The sequence below is a fragment of the Passer domesticus genome, chromosome 1 (genome assembly GCF_036417665.1).
Source record: "Passer domesticus isolate bPasDom1 chromosome 1, bPasDom1.hap1, whole genome shotgun sequence".
Lineage (NCBI taxonomy): Eukaryota > Metazoa > Chordata > Aves > Passeriformes > Passeridae > Passer > Passer domesticus.
In genome coordinates, this window is record NC_087474.1 from 20,714,923 (window position 1) to 20,732,782 (window position 17,860).

Below are 17,860 nucleotides of genomic sequence, written 5' to 3' on the forward strand. Positions count from 1 at the left end.
CCCTCGGCGGGAGGGGCCGGCCCGCGCGGGCAGTTGGTGAGGGCGCCGGGGCCGCCGTGCTGGAGGCGGGAAGGCGCCGTGGAGCGGCTGTGCAGAGCGGGGGTGCCGGCGGGGTACAGCACGATGTGACTCCGCGGGAAGATGAAGCCGAGCGCTGCTGAGGCCGCCGACAAAGGAGCGCGTCCCCGTAAGCGGCATGGGGCTGCGGGTAGCGCGGGGGAGCTGCCGCCGTTCGGGCCTCTCGTAGCCGGTGCCGCCATCCCGGCGGGGCTGTGAGGCGCCGCAGCCCGCCTCGGGCCGGGCCCGGGCCCCGCCGCCCTCGGGCTGGCACTGCCAGCCGGGGCGGCTCAAGGGCCCTTGCGTGCCTTGGGGAGCTACAGGTAAAAGCGTGTCCCTGGAGTGTGGGAAATGGCCGGGCCGCTGCCGGGCGAGCCGCTCCCCCCCGGCTTCTCTGGGATTGGTGTGGAGGGCTCCTTAGGCCCAGGCTGTGAGAAGGCACCCCCTTTGCGCGAGAGACTCTTCATTGCTACTGCAGTCCTGTTAATGCGCTCCAGACTTTTGATTATCCCTGAGAGGTTTAATCTGCGTGCTCCAATATTAATTCCAGTGTTTAGAGTGTTAATTTTTTAACGGCCCTGGTATGTGTGTTGTGAGCATAACGCTGTATTTGAGCCGTGATCATCTACAGAATTTTCCTTGCACACTTGCTTATCATCTATCTTTTCTGTTTAGATTCTGGATCAGTTACACCAACCTCTGTCTCCTATTTTTCGTATTTCTCTAGTTTTTTTTTTTTTGACTCCAGATCCTAGAAAACTGAGTGCTGTTCCTGCATTATTCAGTGTGCTCATAAGCCTTCGAGGATTTTGCAGCATGAGTAGTGGTTCTGCTCCCTTTCCTAAGAGTGCTTCAGGGGGGGAAGCAATCCTTAACGGAGGGACTGTTTTGCATGTTGCCTTTTTGTCCCCAGAAGAGGCCTGCTCACTTCCTGTGGCAGCTCTCATTGTCTTGAGTTTCTCTGGGAGAGAAACAACTAGGAGTAAGTCAGTGAGGAAGAAAAACCAATGTAAAACCAATATGTGGAATTGTGCTTTGAGCAATGTGGTCTAATGGAAGGTGTTTCTGCTTATGGCAGGGAGGTTGAAATTAGATGATCTCTAGGGTCCCTTCCAGCCCAAGCCTTTCTATGGAAACTTGTTCCATCCATTTCCATAATTTAGGAATTTTCTCTTTCAAAAATAAAACCAAAGTCCAGTTCTGTTTAAATTGCCTGTTTTTTTTTTTTCCTTCTTTCCCCAGAAGATGGAATACAAGCAAAACCAGAAAAGATAAGGTCTTCCCTGAAGAATGTGAAGAAAGACACAGGAAAACCAGAGAAACTCAAATTTAAGCCACTCACTGGGAAAGTGTTTTACCTCGATATCCCATCAAATGTGATCTCTGAAAAGTTAGGAAAGGACCTCAAAGAGCTGGGAGGTGTAAGTTAATAATAGACTTGTATGAACCTAGAAGGAAATGTGCACACGTGGAATGCCTTTTTTGTGTTCTTTGTAACTACATTTTAATGTTATTTGTAGTTACCTGAGATGGTGTCTTATTTTTCTGTGTTTGTCTTAAACTAGTCCAAATAATGAGCTTATCATTAAGCTCAATGGGTTTTCAAGAGAAACTGCTTTCCTGATTGGAACAAAAGTTCTTATTAGGAAGTTTTGTTTTCAGTTGATTGTTCACCTGGCTTAAAATTTTATCCAAATTCATTAGGTTTCATTGTTTGAGGTGATTTTTCTTCTGCTGCTTCTGACTATATTGACATGTTACAACTAACAGTGTTCACCTGAACCTGAAAGAGACTAAAGGAAGAGTTTTGTATCTGTTTTCTGTTAAGTCAGCAACTTCACTAACAGTGTTTAGCACAGAGTGTCTTAGTGAGTGTTTTTGAATACTCTTACTTAAACAATAAGTTTTAGAAGCATCTTATTGATTTTTTTTCCTAATTCTTTTTTCAGTATGGAAGGAGCTCTTTGATATAAGCAAGTACAGGATACTTGTGGAGGGCACTTAGAAGTGCCTCTCTGTATTTCCTGTTCCTGTAAAAGATTCATAGAGCAGAATTGAAAGGCACAGTTTCAAGCTGAGTGATTTGTGCTTTCCACACCGATTAGTGGAGAAGAGGGAAATACCTCAAACTATACAATTTGACATGAAATAACAGGGCAGATAGCTGTTGATGACACTGTAGATGGCAATGAAAGAGACTGAAGGAGCAGAATGGAAAAGTAAACTCAGAGTGATGACATTTTATATTGCTGAGTTTGAGAATATGAATCTTCTTAAGACTTTACTTTTTTGAAAAATGTTATGAAAACTGTAGTGTGAAACATGGTAGCTCTCCTGAAATTTTAGTTTTTCTGCTGGTTCTAAACTCAGTAAATGCATAGCTTCTTGCAGACTGTAAATCACATTTGCAAACACCTGCCTTTAAGTTCAGCTGAACACTTCTGTGTAATTTCTGTTACCTAAAATTAGAGAGAATTATTGCCTTGAATTAATATGTTATTCCTTAATGCAGTGTTTGCATTCTTGTAATTGGAAAGTATTACAGGTTAAAAATTGTAATAATTAAAGCAAAGCTCTTTTAGTAATGATTACAAAATTAAGAAATTTAAATTTGAATTTGACTGGTAAGATGCTAGTGCAACAATTGTCATTGTCATCCAGATATATAGAAAATATTTCTTGTTAACTCAGCGTTTTTGAACTTAATTGTTTTAGAAGTTTTATCACTTTCCTATAAAATATTCAATGTAAAATTGAGTTACTGATCTATTGTCCTGAAATAATTGCTTGTTTTATATCTTTATATTTAGAGAGTGGAGAGTTTTCTTAGTAAAGATATCAACTATCTGGTGACTAACAAAAAGGAAGCAAAATTTGCACCAGCTCTTGGCCAGATTTCTCCTGTGCCTAGTCCAGAATCTGCACCTAATGGAGGAAATGGTTCACCTCATCCTAGCAACCGAAAGGATCGACATGATGGCAGTTCATTTAAGATAGTAGACACAGTAAGTTTCTTACTAATAATACTGCAAATCAGGTGCAATTCATGGGATGTGCTCTTAAGAGTTTTTCTCTGATTTTGTTTCCTAAAGGTGGCAGCAGTTTCTTGGGTGAATAAGGGTTTTTCTTCCAAACATTCTTTTAAATTTATTCAGGCTAACTTGTTAAACTTAACTAACTCAAACTAATTCAGCAAATTTTTTGAAACTTATTTTAAAAAGGCTCTATTTTTGCAAATAAGAGTATATTAAAATACGTTCTTATTTACTATGTCTGACTTACCACATTGTTGTTGTGTTTGACAGCTGGATTGGGCACATGATGACATCCAGTGATTCCTGTCTCTTTAGCAACACAGCCTGTTAAAATCTGGCTGATTTGGTGTTGTTAATGCTGATATCTGCAGAAACACTCTCTGATAGTAGTAGGAGTAAAATTGAGCATTACGAATATTAAGTTTTTCTGACCTTCTTCTTAGGGGATCACATTAATTGCAACAGTTAGTATCTGAATTTATGCAGGTTTATGTGAAGTTTCTTGCATGGGCAAGTCTTGTGTCCTTTCAAAATACAGTTGGAAGTCATTAGCTGTACTGTATATATGATACTATGTATATATGAACATGACCAGGCTGCAGGCTGGTCTTTTTATGGCACAGGTGAGGTCACCTCATTTTGCAAACAACCTGGTTAGGTAAGGGCAGCTCATTATGAATAAATAGCACAAGGTAGAAAAAGGAAATGCAGTGCTGATTGAAAAGCAGGGCATAAGGCAGAGGCTGTGATTATATTCATGACTATAATTTTTACGAGCCTAGCTGATGAAACCTCATCTTTTGGTGTCTGTGTCACTGGCTGCTTATTCCCACCATCTGCTTTGTTCCAGCACTAACACTGCAGTGGCCTTCTTTGGCTGAAAATGATTACTTTTGGTTTGGGTTTTTTTCCCTTTCACTGTATCAGCCGTAACCCTGTGAGAGGGATGCATGTTATTGAAAAATTGGCAATAGAACATACAAAAGGAGACCCTCGTGGCTAACATATGTATTTGTTAAGAGTAATGTGAATTATCTCTCCTCACTACAAATGTGTTTCTGTTTTAATGTAGGTACGTATGAGCAGAGGAAAGTCCTTGGTTGAAAAAGCAATCAAAGAACAGGTAAACCAAATAATCAACACACTTGTGCTTCAGAACCTTGGTGGTTTGTTTTTTTAGAAAACAAGTAGTAGCATAAGTGGTTCTAGAGAGAAGTCAGTCATGGAATACTCAGGCAGAAGTTGAGGGATTGTCCTAAGTGAAGTGTCAGGTATATTTTCTGGGTACTTCCTGAAGACTTGAAAGTTTATGGAGTCAGGAGAAGTAGTAACATTTGTTACTTGCTAATTGCTAATATAACTAGCATTTGAGAGGTGCTCATGAAGTTAATATATATATTCATGGCCTTCAGATCTTACTATAAAATGTGACCATAAAGAACAGTTTTGGTTTTTGAAGGTTAAATGTATTCTTTTGATTGTGTGGTGCTGTAATAAAGAGAGAGACAGAAGAGTAGTGTAGCAGGGTGGTATTCTTTTGGCTAGAAGCAAAGCATCTGCATTTTAATATCAGCTTTAATATTACATGTTATATTTTGAATTATTTTAAGTAATTACTATGTGTTGTTTAAAATTATTAATGTAATTTATTGCTTGCAGGACTTAATCCCCTCTGGTAGTATACTGTCCAATGCTTTGAGCTGGGGAGTGAAGATACTTCATATTGATGGTAAATATTTTTGTTAGATGAAGCCTGGCTTCAATGTGTAACATTCATTTAATGGTTCTTTGGTTGAATTTGAAATATTAAAAGTTATGTCAGATATACAATGAGTCAACGAAGTATAATTCTCTCACTTTTTGCCAGATGTTAAGAATTGCATTGAACAAAAGAAAAGGGAGCTCTATCTTATCAAAAGAGCAGGCAGTTCTTCTAAAGATGTGGTAAGTGCCTCTCTGCCATTTATAAAAATGCCATTTGTTTCCTTAGCTAAGAAAACACTAAGTACTGAGGACTGCCTACTGTGAAGCTTGTAGATTTTGTTTTAATGAAGGTATTGCTCATTTTCAGTTTTTCACAGACTAGTATGTGTTGTGAATCGATTAAAAAACCATCTTTGATAATACGAAGTACTTGCTGCATATTTCAACATTATTTAAAAACAACTTTAATAGTAGCATTGATTCCATAGTGTGTAGAGCTGGGCTCTTGCAAAGGATCTCTAAGAATCAAAAGTGCTGAACTGAAATTTCCATTCTGCCTGCCTCAAAAGTAATTAATAAAATGTATTGTTGTTTTATTCAGGCTAACTGATGTAGATGATGGCTACGTTGCCTTATAATTTTCCCTGTGACACAGTGATTAGAAATGGTTTCATTTTGATGGGCCATTTTGCAAAATCATAGTTATGTTTCCTGTAGAAGCTGTCTCCATAAGGAATGTGCAACTCTTCCTTCATAGGGAACGAGCATAAAGCATCTTGAAGCTTTTGTGCCAAGTGTGTGGGGTTGGCATGTGAAAATCCCCTTTTCTCAGGTTTTTAGTCTTACGATGTAGTGAGACATTAAAGCTTGTAGCTCTTGTGTGCCCCATCTGCAGTTGCTCTGTAATTTGCACAATTGTCTAGTTTAGCCATGGGGCCTGAAAAATAAACAGAACCAAACTACCCAGTGTGGATTATGTTGTTTTGGAATGTAATATTGGCTAGTTCTTGAGGCCACATAAAATCCTCTGCCAAATCATCACTGTGTTCGTGGATAACGGGTGAGGGTTTTTTACAAATAATATAAAATGAGTTTGTATTTTTACCAGCATCAATTGCATTTAACAGCTGATGCTTGAATGCAGACTTCACTTTTTTTCTGAAGACAAAATATTCCTCTAAATTTGAGTCTTCATTGCTAAAAACAGTAAAAGATGCAGCCTGCATAAATCCATTCAAATGAAAAGAATTGTTTTGATTTGAGATACTTGCTGTTCTACAGGTTTTGGTGGTATTTTGCAGCTTGCAGTTAATTAGGTTTTACAAAGTGTTGTAAAAATGTTATCTGTATTAAAGACTGAACTTGCAACCATGGCAAGGTATTTTCAGGGTGGAGAGCGTAAGTATAAATTTATACACTTTCAGTGTTTCTTTGTTTTGATTTGCTTTTAGAAAAAAACAAATTGAGGCATCTGAAGGAGAGTGCTTATTTCTTCCAGTATAGAAAGAAATATTTCTTTGGGAAACATATTGCCTTGTTTCAAAGTACTAATGAGCTTAGTTTCCTGAAAAATTCATCATGAGTATATGAATCATGATTAACACAGGGACACTTTCATAACTTAAATTATCTACAGCTAAATCCTCAAGTATAGTGCAGAATAATACTCACAGGGATTTTATACCATCTCTCTTTTTTCAATAGGGAAAACACGTTACTGCTCAAAAGTCAAAAAGTAAGTACTTTAATAATTGTAGTTGTTTCTGGCTTGATTTATTTTCTGAATGCTTAAAAATGTGCTACAATTCTCCTGTGGTCACATGTGGTGCCATACTCCAATTTGTATGTGCAAGAGAAGCATGTAGAAAAACTTCGTGGAAATCAAGAGTTTGTCAAAACCTGTACATAATGAGTTCTAAAATAAAATCTGCTTATTTATTAAGCTACTGGAGCAACTTGATAAGTGATGAAAGTGATTCTCTATTGATTTCCTTTTCTCCCCCTTTGAGCAGGTAGACTGAAAAGTCCATTTATCAGGGTGGAAGACAGGAGTCGGTAAGTGTTCTCTTCATGCATTTAGTAATGTTATTCTCAAACTGAGTAATTCAGAATTACTTGAGGAAGTGTGCCCTTAAATCTCAATTCCTTTCAACTTCCTGATTCAGATGTCAAGTGTACTGCCCTCTTAAAATGACATACAAATGTCTTTTGCCACCAAATGAGATTGAGCAACTAATAGCATAGTAGGGAATATTTGCTGTAGGTGAAGGAAGTGGCAAGTTAACAGGTAGCTCCAGTTTGTAGATCATGAGAGTGGGTTCCTTGGGTTACTTCCTACCAAAGAATGAAAGGGAATCATGAACCTTTACATCCTTGCTTAGATCCAAATCTTGTAGTCTAAAACTTTGCATACTGAATTCTACTCCTGTAGTTCCAACTCAATTACATTCATCTCCCACAGAGACTCTAGATGTAAGGAAAGTGAAGTTGTTAGTTAAAATAATTAATTGAAGCTAGGTTTAATTTCCCGTTCAGTCATTTCTTTTTAAAATGAAAAATTACAAGCTATTAATCTGATTTCAGTATCCACAGTAGCATGAGATTTGGTACTTTAAGCCTTGAAAAATTTCACATCTTTCTGGTCCTGTAATCAGTCAGTATTTATTGTGTAAGAAAAAGCCAGAAGTTGAGAGAACAATGAATTGTAAAAGGAGTTTGGTTCTGCACAGCGTAATTTGCACCTTAAAATTCCTAACTGACTTCTGAGTTATGGTGTTGTTTATTAAGCACTAAATTCTTTGACCTGATTTCTCTGACACTTTCCTGAATTGAAACAAGAGATCTTAACCTGGTTGTACACTGTAAGTTGGTGAAATAGGTCTGAGGGACATGGGGATAGTGGGGAGAACCACACCAACAGAGTTGTAAGGATAAGAAATCCATATATAAATGTGAATTTCACATTGTAGTGGAGTACTAAACACTTGAAACACTTATAAATATTTATGTAACATAATGTTTTTTAGTATTTGTGCAACATAAAGTAACGGTTCAGAAGCAGAAGGTGATGCTTCACTGTTGTATTATGTTTTCCAGACTTCTTCTTGTGGTTTTGCCTGGGTAGCTTCTAATAATAATGTGGGGAAAAAAAATCAGACTGAACTTTGCCATCAGCATTTCAGTCAACTGATTATTCAGTATGTGAACTTCTGACATGTCCTGTTTTGGAAGTTTTAATCTATTCAGAGCACTGGTATGGTTGCTAGTTCTGATATCTCTGAATGTACAGAGTGGTGTACAGGAATATTATTTTTCTGTAAAACAAAAAAATCCATTTTTATATTCTGAATGGTGAATAGATTTTTTTTAAAGAAAATTATAAAATAAATTTTAAATGCATTGGAAGTTGGGAACTGCTGTAGGTACATCTCAGGAGCACAAATGCAGTGTTGTCCAAATTGTTCTTGGGTTTATTGGTTACCCTGCTCACAAGAACTAATAGGCACACAAGTCATATCCCAAGGAATGTGTAAGACAGCTGCAGAAATTGAGGGAAAATATCAAGGAAGGAATTAATGACTTATTCTAAGATACTTACCTGCTTAGCTCAAGATTTTGGACCTGAAGTATGCAATGAAGCCCTATTTCCATTTATGTTGTTTCTCATGCACTTGTTTTGTGTTTATACAGCCAGTACCGACCATTTTATCTGCAGTTACTGAGTTTTCCATTTCTGAACTATTGTGTTCCAAAGCCATACAGTCCATTTGAGGTGGATAAGAAGTATACTGGTCAAAAGCAAGCTCAGTCTAAGGAAAGGTTTGTAGAAAACCTTTATTTTATTGAGGGGTGGGTAGAAGAGAAAGTTGTTCTCTGAATTATTCCATGACTATTGTGTTCTAAAATAATTTCTCAACTTCTAATTTTCTGTGCTGTTTATTATTATTAGACTATTAACCACGTCTCATCTACGTATCTACTGCACTGTTGGTGTCATTCTGTCTGTACCCTCTTTATCCTGTCTTTAGTCCTTTTTTTGGGCATACAGATGCATACATCCAAAAATGCGGCTTTCTCCTTTCACTGTGGGTCAGCATGAGATGTTTCTTTCCTTTCTCCCACTGGTTTCTTTGTCCTCATCTTGAATGGTGTTCAGTAAGTATTTCACAGGAAGTGGGTTTCTTAAGACTTACTTTGTATTTTTCCGTATAGTGCTGAAATAAGTAGTGGAATTTTTTAAAGCAGTGATATTCAATCACAGTGCCTACCCACTGTTGATAAAGAATGTATATGGTTTATAATTTATAGAAGGCAGACTGCTAATACTGCTTCAGCTCTTCAGAGATGAAAAGTGGATGCCAGCTGCCCAGTGGAATTGCAGCTGGCTTTACAGCAAGTGTTTATGTAATACATTTTGGCATTCAGGCTCGATTTGAGCACGACAGATGCAGTTAGAACTTCAGCAAATCAATTTTATGATTTGAAACTATTTAAGAGTCTTTATTAACTGGTTTTTGTGAATCACTGGGGTTTTAAAATTTTTTTCTACCTAGCTTTTTTCATTGACTTTTAAAATTGATTCATGTGAGAGACTAAATATATTTAGGTGGAGGGTAGCTTTGCTATATGTGGAACTCTGTATTTAGTAAGTTGCTGCTTTTCTGTCCTTGGGGCTGAAGACTTACCTGTGATACCTGTTTTCTTTATGAAGTGGCTTCTCCACAGTTCTGAAGAGTCTTGACTGTAATACAGTGCTGGAGGTTTCAGCTGATGTTGCCATGATGCTTTTTTTTCTTTTTTTTTTTTTTTTCAGTTGAAGGTAGCAGTATGAAAAGGCAAAAAACATATATTACAGGGGTTACTGCTCTATAAGTAAGACAATTTCTGATTGTGTCTTTTCAGAGGATGTTGGAAAAGCCCATTCTTTTTAAAGCATTAAAAAACCAAAGTGGCAGTTGTTGTTTAGATGGATTAAGGAATATGATATATTAAAAATTTCAGGATTTATGTTTGAATACATATTCCTAATTAATATTCCACATGGGCACATACCAAAGAGATGTTTAGGTGGGACAATGTTTCATACTCAGCAAGTGAATGTGACCAATGTCAGTTTTGGGGGAGAGAGAGAGAGAGAGGAGAATGTTCACTTGTTTTGTCTTTACCTGGGAGAAAACTTGTTGAAGCAAAGTTGTTAGTTCTACTTGCTTCTACATTGGGCAAGACCTGCAGACTTACTCAGTCTTCAGATGATCCATTCTCTTGCTTCTGTCCTGCTTTGCTGGTTCTTTGTGAGGTTTACTGTTTTCCAGAGAGAAGGTGTGAAGGCTGGTGTAACAGTTAAAGCACGCATTAGAGTTCAGTTCCCTGGCCTGGGGAACCCAAGAAATGCTGGGGTAGGGTGTTAACAATACATTGCTATGCTTTGTAAGCTAGAGATTTTTCAAGACAGATTTTTAGATATAAAGTCCTAAGTTTACATCTATGCAGATACTTGGTAAAATCTGTCAGTGATTTTTGGCTAAACGAGCAGATGGAACTATTCCTTCCAAGTCAAAAGGAAGTAGAGATTGGTGACTTTGCTTTACTGCTGGTATATCAACCATAGGTGGTTTAGTAGTGGATTGCAGCAAGTATTAGCTCTTCCCAGATAAGGATTCTGAAGATCATGGAGCAGGTGTTAAAAACCTCTTGAAATTTTAATGTCCAGGAAGAACTTCTTTAGGCTAATTTTTCTGCATTCTCACTTAGCCTTTACCTAGAAAAACAGGACAAAATGGAATTTGGTCAGCTTATTCAAAATTGTGTATAACCAACAATGGGTGTTAAATTTTTTTTCTCTCTTTCTAGTTTGGATTTTATCAGCTGTGCACAGAGACTTCTAAATGTCCTTTGATTTTTATTTGTTTAGCAGTTTTGTTTTATTTATTCTAAGTCAGTGATAGTAGTTTGTCTCTACTAACCTGGTGTTCTCTGCTTACATATAATTCCACTGGGTCTGCCTGTCTTCTTGCAGTAAATGTTTTTGGGGTTTTTTTGATTGATTTTTAAATCTATGCATAACTCTTCAGGTTTTTTGAGCATTGACTAAAATATTGTAAATAGTTTAAGGGGAAATAAAAGTTTGGTTTGGGGGTGTTTTTTTTTTAAGTGAGTAAGAATGAACATACTGTGAGGGGCAAGTTGAGCACTCGGTTCCATGTTTAAGACTCATTAATATTCTCTTAACAGAAACAAGAATAACAGTGACAAGGATTGTGGAATGCCTGCTCAGTTTCCTCAGAAGGACAAAAAAAAGAGAGGATATTGTGAATGTTGTGGGAAGAAATATGAAGATCTGCAAACAGTATGTGAAATGTCAAGTATATGCTTTGGTACCATCAAATCCCTTTAATGTGGTATCACCAGAGTTTTCTCTATAACTTTTAAAATATTTTTCTGAATAACCAGCAAATTAGTATTTTTTCCTATGTTAGAAGCTGTTAGAAGTAGCAATTAAGAATTAAAATCTGTCTCTGATAGCTGTAGGCACTAGTAATTAACGTCTTAGAGATGCTGGTAGTAAACTAATGATAGTTACTTGCTCCTTGTTGTGCTGTTGTCTTGTATTTTCATATCTGTAATATTAGATTTATTTCATGTTTTTTTCTTTATTGCAGCATCTTGAAAGTGAGCGGCACCGAAATTTTGCACAAAGCACACAATATAAAGTTGTTGATGATATAATCTCAAAGTTAGCTTATGAGTTTGTTGCATACAAAGATGATGAGACAGGAAAAATAAAAAGGTGAGTTACATGTTGTAAATTCTAAAGGCTTTGTGAGTCAGGACACTAAACATAATGATAGTTTTGAAATTCTTGATCTGAATAGAACAGGATAAATTCATGTTTTCAAGGCCGAAATAAATAACGGAAATTTTCTGTGAGGTTGTATGTGGCAAATCAATTCTATAAAGCAGAACTTAGGAAAAAAAAGTCAAAAGTGCAGATGGCATCAGAGAAAGTTGAGACTGAAAGTTGCCAGAAGTTGTCCTGCTTATCTTCAGCTCCTGTAACACAAAATCTACTGTACTGAAATATTGCTAACAGAAAGACAGCAGTGTCTGGACATCTTGTTCTGAATGATTTGTCATACTTAGTAGTGTAAGGACAGCCAATTAATCAATCTGGTCTCGTTACCTGTGGAAAAACTTCCTACCTATACTCTAAACCTCTTTGCTTCTGTGCTGCCTGTGCAGGGCAGAGAAAGCAAATGTTCCTTTGTGCTCAAGAGCTTGAAAGGGTGAGAAAGGCTTGTTTGGTGTCTTGGACTGTAGGCACTGGGGTCTTTGTTGTGGGAAGCAGTAACACTATTCAAGGTTGCTCTGATTTTTTGGAAGTGAGTCAGGAGATAAGGAATAACTTTCTTGCTTATTTATAAAAAATGGCAAATAATAAAGAAATAAAGATATTCTTAGTGAAATCAAAGGACATGCAAATAGAATCAAACAAATGATAGGCTAATGAAAGCAAGCCTTTATTTCTTTTGTGATTTCAAGATACTCAGAGTTGTTAGGCTTGAAATCCTGTCAAGAAAATAATTAATTTTTTGTGTAAATACAAATGGAATATTTGTATGTATTTGTACCCATTACATTATATTAATTAACTTATTTTGTTCTTAGTGCCACTGTACATTGAGATTTTCTGAAATACTAGACTACTTTGTGTGTTTTTAAAACGTCATGAGCTGTAGAAATCAGTAAGAAAACATCAAAACTGTAAGGAACTCTGCTTCTGTAGAAATAGTGTGTTGCTACCCTAAATATAGCTTTCCTTGAGCAGTCAAAACAAAAGCTCCTTTGTCGGTTTATTTGCTTTTCTAGACTCAGTTGCATATGGAGTTACGTTCCATGGGGCTCTTTATGTTTTTTAATATTTTTGAACAATTTCATTGTAGGACAAAATGTAGCACAGGATATTTTTCTCCTATTATTGGAAAGATAACCAGAGCAGATGAGCTGAAAGAGCGGCTGAAGAAGCAGCGCATTGCTTTGAAAACCTACTCCTGGAAGGATACTGCAATGCAGGCTCTCAGACTGGATCGCCAGCCTGCAGAAGTACAACCAAATTCTGTGCCAATACCTACCCCTGTTTCTGCATCTGTGTGTTCAGTTCTTTGTCACCCATTACAACCTTCAGAACTAAAAAGTAAGGTCAGAATTAATAGTGGAAATATTAAGACTGATTGCTCCTGTGCTGTGAAGTTACGAGAGGCTTTTGTGTCATCAAATTCCATACAACCACCCCTTCAGAAAACTGACCAAGTGTGCACAGAGAACTTGTCTCCAGCTTTTGAGCTGTTCAGCAGGGAAATACTGGAACCAGATGCAAGTAAAAAGAATGTACAGTGTTTCCAGGAAGGAATGGATGCTTCATATTCTCATACCCAAGTTACAGATTTTAGTGAAAAAGACAGAAACCTACTGCAGCAAAAACGAAAATTATATAGTTCAGTAGTTCAACCAGCAAAGTGTTTGAAAAAAGCAGATGCCAATCCTACATTTGTCAAGAAACATCATGATTTATGTGATAATCATCAACAAATGCAGCACAATGTCGTTCTGGAGGCTGAGGTATCTGATACTGCTCTGAACAAAGAACTTAATGCATCAGCTGCCAGCACTGCCCACAGTTCACCGTCTGGAAAGCTGCACAGAAGAGTGAAGCTTAATTTGAGAAAGAATAAAAGAGAAACCCAAAAACAGAATATGGAGTTACGTGTAAAGAATTCAGATGGACTGTCTGTTCCTGAAGAGAAGAGAAGCACTTGTAGCTCATCACTGCAGACCCTGTTGGAGTTATTTCAGACAAGTGAAAGAAACTCAGAATTTGGAGGTTTTTCAAGTTGCACCGAGAAGAAATGTTCAATGGGCATAAATGATACATGTGAAGGGCAGAATGCAAATGTTTTGTGGTCATTATTTTCCTCGTCATCCTCGTCCCCATTTTTTGGATTTTAATGCTGGTTTATTTAATACAATGATTTTTAAATTGACTTGAAGATTTAAGATTCTATTAGTGAAGACTGCTGTATTATATGTACAGATTATTTTGTTTTCAAGTTTTTTTAATTCAAAAGCTTCTGTAAATGTAAATAAGAAAAATAAAACTAAGTTTGGCTTTGGTTATGTGTTTTGGGGTTTTTTTAAAGGTACTGCTTTATTGTGTCTGGTAAAAGGCTCTGACCCCACATTTGGATTAAATGAATTGCTAGGCAAAGCATGATGCTGCTGCATTTAGATAGAGTAATTTCCTAAAATCATTGACTATGATACATTCCAAGTAACCACATTAAAAATAACTGGATGTTCCACTGTAAGTAGTCCATTACTCATGGATTACTGATGTTTTGCCAGCATTTGGTTGCTTCCCTTTTCTTCTGCTGCTTTAATAGAGAACACAGTAACAAAGATGTATTACATTCTTTGACTACTCTGATGTATTAATATTAAATTAAAACTACCTCTCTTGTGTGTTTCAGCTAATAAGAAAGCAGTTAGGTGTATGTATTTTCATTGGGGGAAAACAAACAAACAAGAAACCAGCAGGACAGGTAGGTTTCTGATCGACTTGGGTCATTCATTTGATTTTTCTTTCAGAGTAGCCAGCTTGTCAGCTTGGCTTTACTCGGAAGCTGAATGAACGACACAAGTGAGAGTTGGGAAGACTTTTTTTAATAATGCAGATCTTTACCAGAGCTGATTTCTTTCAGAATTTTCATATCTGTAAATCATGAGAGGGCACAAGTATAAAATTACAAGAGACAAAAGAGTTATTAATAAATGTAGACTTCCTTAAGGTCATATAAGAGATCTCAACCACAGAAATTACTTTCATTAATTTTTGCATAAATTACTTGTTTGCATTTTCATCTCTTGCCCATTTAATATTCTCAAATTTAGTGCTTTTACAGTTAAAGTGCTTTAATGTTGCAAGCTCTTGTATGTCCTTTATAGGCTGTTTTCTATGAGGGTTAGGTAAAGCTGCTTGGAGTGCAGGAATAGGTGAGGAAAACTCCATAAAATTATATTTCTTTTACAGGGCATATGGATTGGAAGTTTAATGATGAAAGTAGCTGCTTAGGGTGTTACTGTCACCTTTAAAGGTGACATTCCTTATTCCTCTGTTAATGTAATTGTATGTACAGTCTGGTGAGGACTGCTTTTGGCTTCTCCATCTTACTGGCCTCTTCTGGCTGGATTTATAGTTAGTTATTATAGTTCTCATCTGGATTCATATCCAGAAAACACAGCCATTACAGAAATGAGCAAAATTTACATTTTAAAGAGGAGTCGATCTTGAATGTGTATATCTGTACTTATTTTTTGTCTGCAAATTACCTGTATATAGTAGTCTAGGACTGGGACTTTAAAGTAGAAGATTGAAGCAATTACTTTGTTCTTCATTTTGAATGACACTTTAGTGATTGCTTTCTGGTTCAGTGAGTTCAATATATTTTAGGAACAAGTGTTTTGATTGTTTTTCTTCTGTTGAGATAATTTTGTTCAGTTGGAGATTTTTTTGTTGGGTATTTTGTTTGGGTTTTTTTTTTTTGTTGGTTTGAGTTTCTCTGGGTGTGTGTTTTTCCTAGCTTTTGGTTCAGTCTTAAAAGTAAGAAAAATCTGCATTTCCCCCTAAAGCATTGCAAAAGTCTGCCAGTAAGTAGCCAGTAATCCCTTGCTTCTGCCTCTCTGCTTCCATCCCTTGGGCACACATTCCTTAGCTGCCCTGATGGCCTCCACCTCTGCATGGCTATTGATGCAATAATAAGGCTGAAAGGTGGAAGAAGTCACTGTTAGTAAATCTTCTCATCAGAGAAACTGTGTGTATGTTTAATGTATTTTTATGAGTACATGCAGTCCTAGAACATGTTAGCTTAACAGGCAGTTAGTGTGTGTTAGAGTCCCCTTTGTTGTGTGTTCATTTGGTATCACAAGACACAGTAAGCTTGTTAACTATTTCTGAACAGATTTTCTCAGCATATTTAATTATTTTAATGTATTTATTATATTTTAAGCTTGTTTAAAAAAGCCCCCACAGTTTTTACAGAAGTTTGAATGTATTTATGTAACAATTTCAAAAAATAAATGCAGAAGGGTAGTTACTAGAACATCTGTCTCTCTCTGATTTCCTCATAGAGAATTGAGTATTTTCAAAATATATGGCAGTGATTGTGAGAAATGTCAAACAGTTCAGAAAAAGAATGCCTCTTTGGTCACTAAAACTGCACTTCTAATTGCAAACCTTTATTTATCCATGTGTATTTGTGATAATTAGATATTATATAATTGCAGTTTGAGTTTTCTTCATAAGGATTTCTTCTAATGCACTTCATTTTTGAATTGTCTTTCTGTGACTTTGAGGAGCAGAAATGTTGTGTCTGTTCAAGGAAGTTATAGTGTGGCTGTAAGGAGGAGAGGAAACAGTTCCCAATCCGTGTGTGCGCACGGAGGTGTTCCTGTGGAGATTAGTAGTGCCAACACCACTCACATATTGGGAGGTTCTGCAGGAACTTTGATGCACTCAGGTAAGCCCTGTGCTGTGCTGCAGCATCCCTGTGTGCAGCTATTGCCCAATGTCCAGCTGCAGAACACTTGACACAAAGCAGGAGGTGACTGTAGGGCTGGCTTTCCTGTTAGCCTGAGGTTTTAGCTCCTTAGATGTGCCTGTGCACCTTCATCCCACATCTGAGGAGGCTCAGCTCTGACACACTCATCTGATGTAGCTGGTGATGTGTCTGTGAAGCTCTTGTGGCAGCCTCTGAGTGAAGGAATGTTGAAAAAATGGTACTAGTGTAATTACATGGGGCATGTGGACACGGGACAAAAATATGAATCCCTCCATGTTCTCCAGCTGCAGAATCTTTGTTCATGTGGCCTCTGGGCCATTGGCTGCTAATAAGCACCACAGGGGCTGATAAAGTCTGATCACACTGGGCCTTTTGATCACATTGCCAATTGATATCACAGAATCATCAAATCACAGTCTACCTTGGTCTTACACTGAGTACTCACAGGTGGAAAGCACTTCCTTGCCCTAGTTTCATTCTCCAGATGCTTAGAATCTGCAAACTTTAAGACATGTGATTAGATTGTGTGAAGAATTATGGGAAATTCCTGAAATAGTGAAGTGTAAGATAAAACTACAATTAATGTGATCAAGCATTCACATCCTTCTTGCATGACTAGTTTGGATGTTACTTGCATCACAGCAGGAAATGGTCTCCCCTTTATCCCTCTCATTTTTTCCATTATGTTTCATCTCATGTAAATATTCTTCTGGAAAAGAAGCTATTTTCTTTCAAGTGCTTACTGCCACTCAGATTTAGCTGTAACCTCTATATGCATCTAATCACCACACTTGAAGACAAATGAGGGGAAATTTTAGCAACCAATTGATCCAGAGCAATTGTACAACTTACACAGGATATACGTAGGTGGACTAGAAAATGAATACCAAAGTTTATTTCTTAGCATAGCTAGTCCTCTGGACCCTGTAAAGAGATTGTGGTATTACCAACAGGATTTACTTTTGTTTTTGCTATTAAGGGCAAGCATAAACAGAGTCACCACTGATTATCTGAAGCAGGTGAAGATAAATGTGAGTAAAGTCCATTAACCAGTTTACCATCTCTGGAGGTGGTATGAGATGAATAATTTGGGGTTTTTTACCATGAATTCTGCAAATGTTGCTTTTTGGTTATTTGCTTTAGATAGTGTAGTTATCAAAAATAAATGCTGAGCACCGCAGATACAGCACCATAAAAAGATTTGGGATGGAAAGCAGGTGTTTGAGTGTACTCCAATTTCATTTGGGATAGAGAAGTTGTAGAGTCAGGTGGCTGTCTATAATATTTTTGTTTGTTTGGGGTTTGTTTTGGTTTTGGTGGGGGTTTTTGTTTGCTTTTTTGTTTTGTTTTGAATTGGTTTTTTAATTATTAATTAATATTGGTTATTTTGTTGAACGGAGACCTCACTTCAAGACTCAATGTTAAATATTGGTTGAGTGTGTGAATAGCTGA

The 17,860-nt window shown here is 37.2% G+C and overlaps 1 protein-coding gene across 3 annotated transcripts; it reads left to right on the top strand.

Moving 5' to 3' along the window:
• The first annotated feature begins 8 nt into the window (after nucleotides 1–8).
• DBF4 (DBF4-CDC7 kinase regulatory subunit) lies at nucleotides 9–13,965 on the top strand. Of its 3 annotated transcripts, none has more exons than XM_064409120.1 (12): nucleotides 9–187; nucleotides 1,300–1,478; nucleotides 2,868–3,062; nucleotides 4,165–4,215; nucleotides 4,752–4,821; nucleotides 4,960–5,036; nucleotides 6,501–6,531; nucleotides 6,806–6,851; nucleotides 8,487–8,615; nucleotides 11,028–11,142; nucleotides 11,456–11,583; nucleotides 12,737–13,965. In XM_064409120.1, exons 1-12 carry the CDS (start codon nucleotides 142–144, stop codon nucleotides 13,797–13,799), a joined length of 2,130 nt encoding a protein of 709 aa, XP_064265190.1. In that variant the 5' UTR covers nucleotides 9–141; the 3' UTR covers nucleotides 13,800–13,965. The 3 variants fall into 3 exon arrangements, with proteins under 3 accessions (XP_064265190.1, XP_064265199.1, XP_064265205.1); XM_064409129.1 differs by having other exon boundaries at nucleotides 6,809–6,851; XM_064409135.1 differs by lacking the exon at nucleotides 9–187 and adding an exon at nucleotides 394–427.
• The last annotated feature ends 3,895 nt before the right edge of the window (nucleotides 13,966–17,860 follow it).

Coding starts and splice junctions, on each gene's coding strand:
- DBF4 (XM_064409120.1), top strand. CDS start 142: ATGAAGCCGAGCGCTGCTGAGGCCGCCGACAAAGGAGCGCGTCCCC. Junction 4,216..4,751: donor AAAAAGCAATCAAAGAACAG/GTAAACCAAATA, acceptor TATTGCTTGCAG/GACTTAATCCCCTCTGGTAG. Junction 6,532..6,805: donor TACTGCTCAAAAGTCAAAAA/GTAAGTACTTTA, acceptor TCCCCCTTTGAG/CAGGTAGACTGAAAAGTCCA.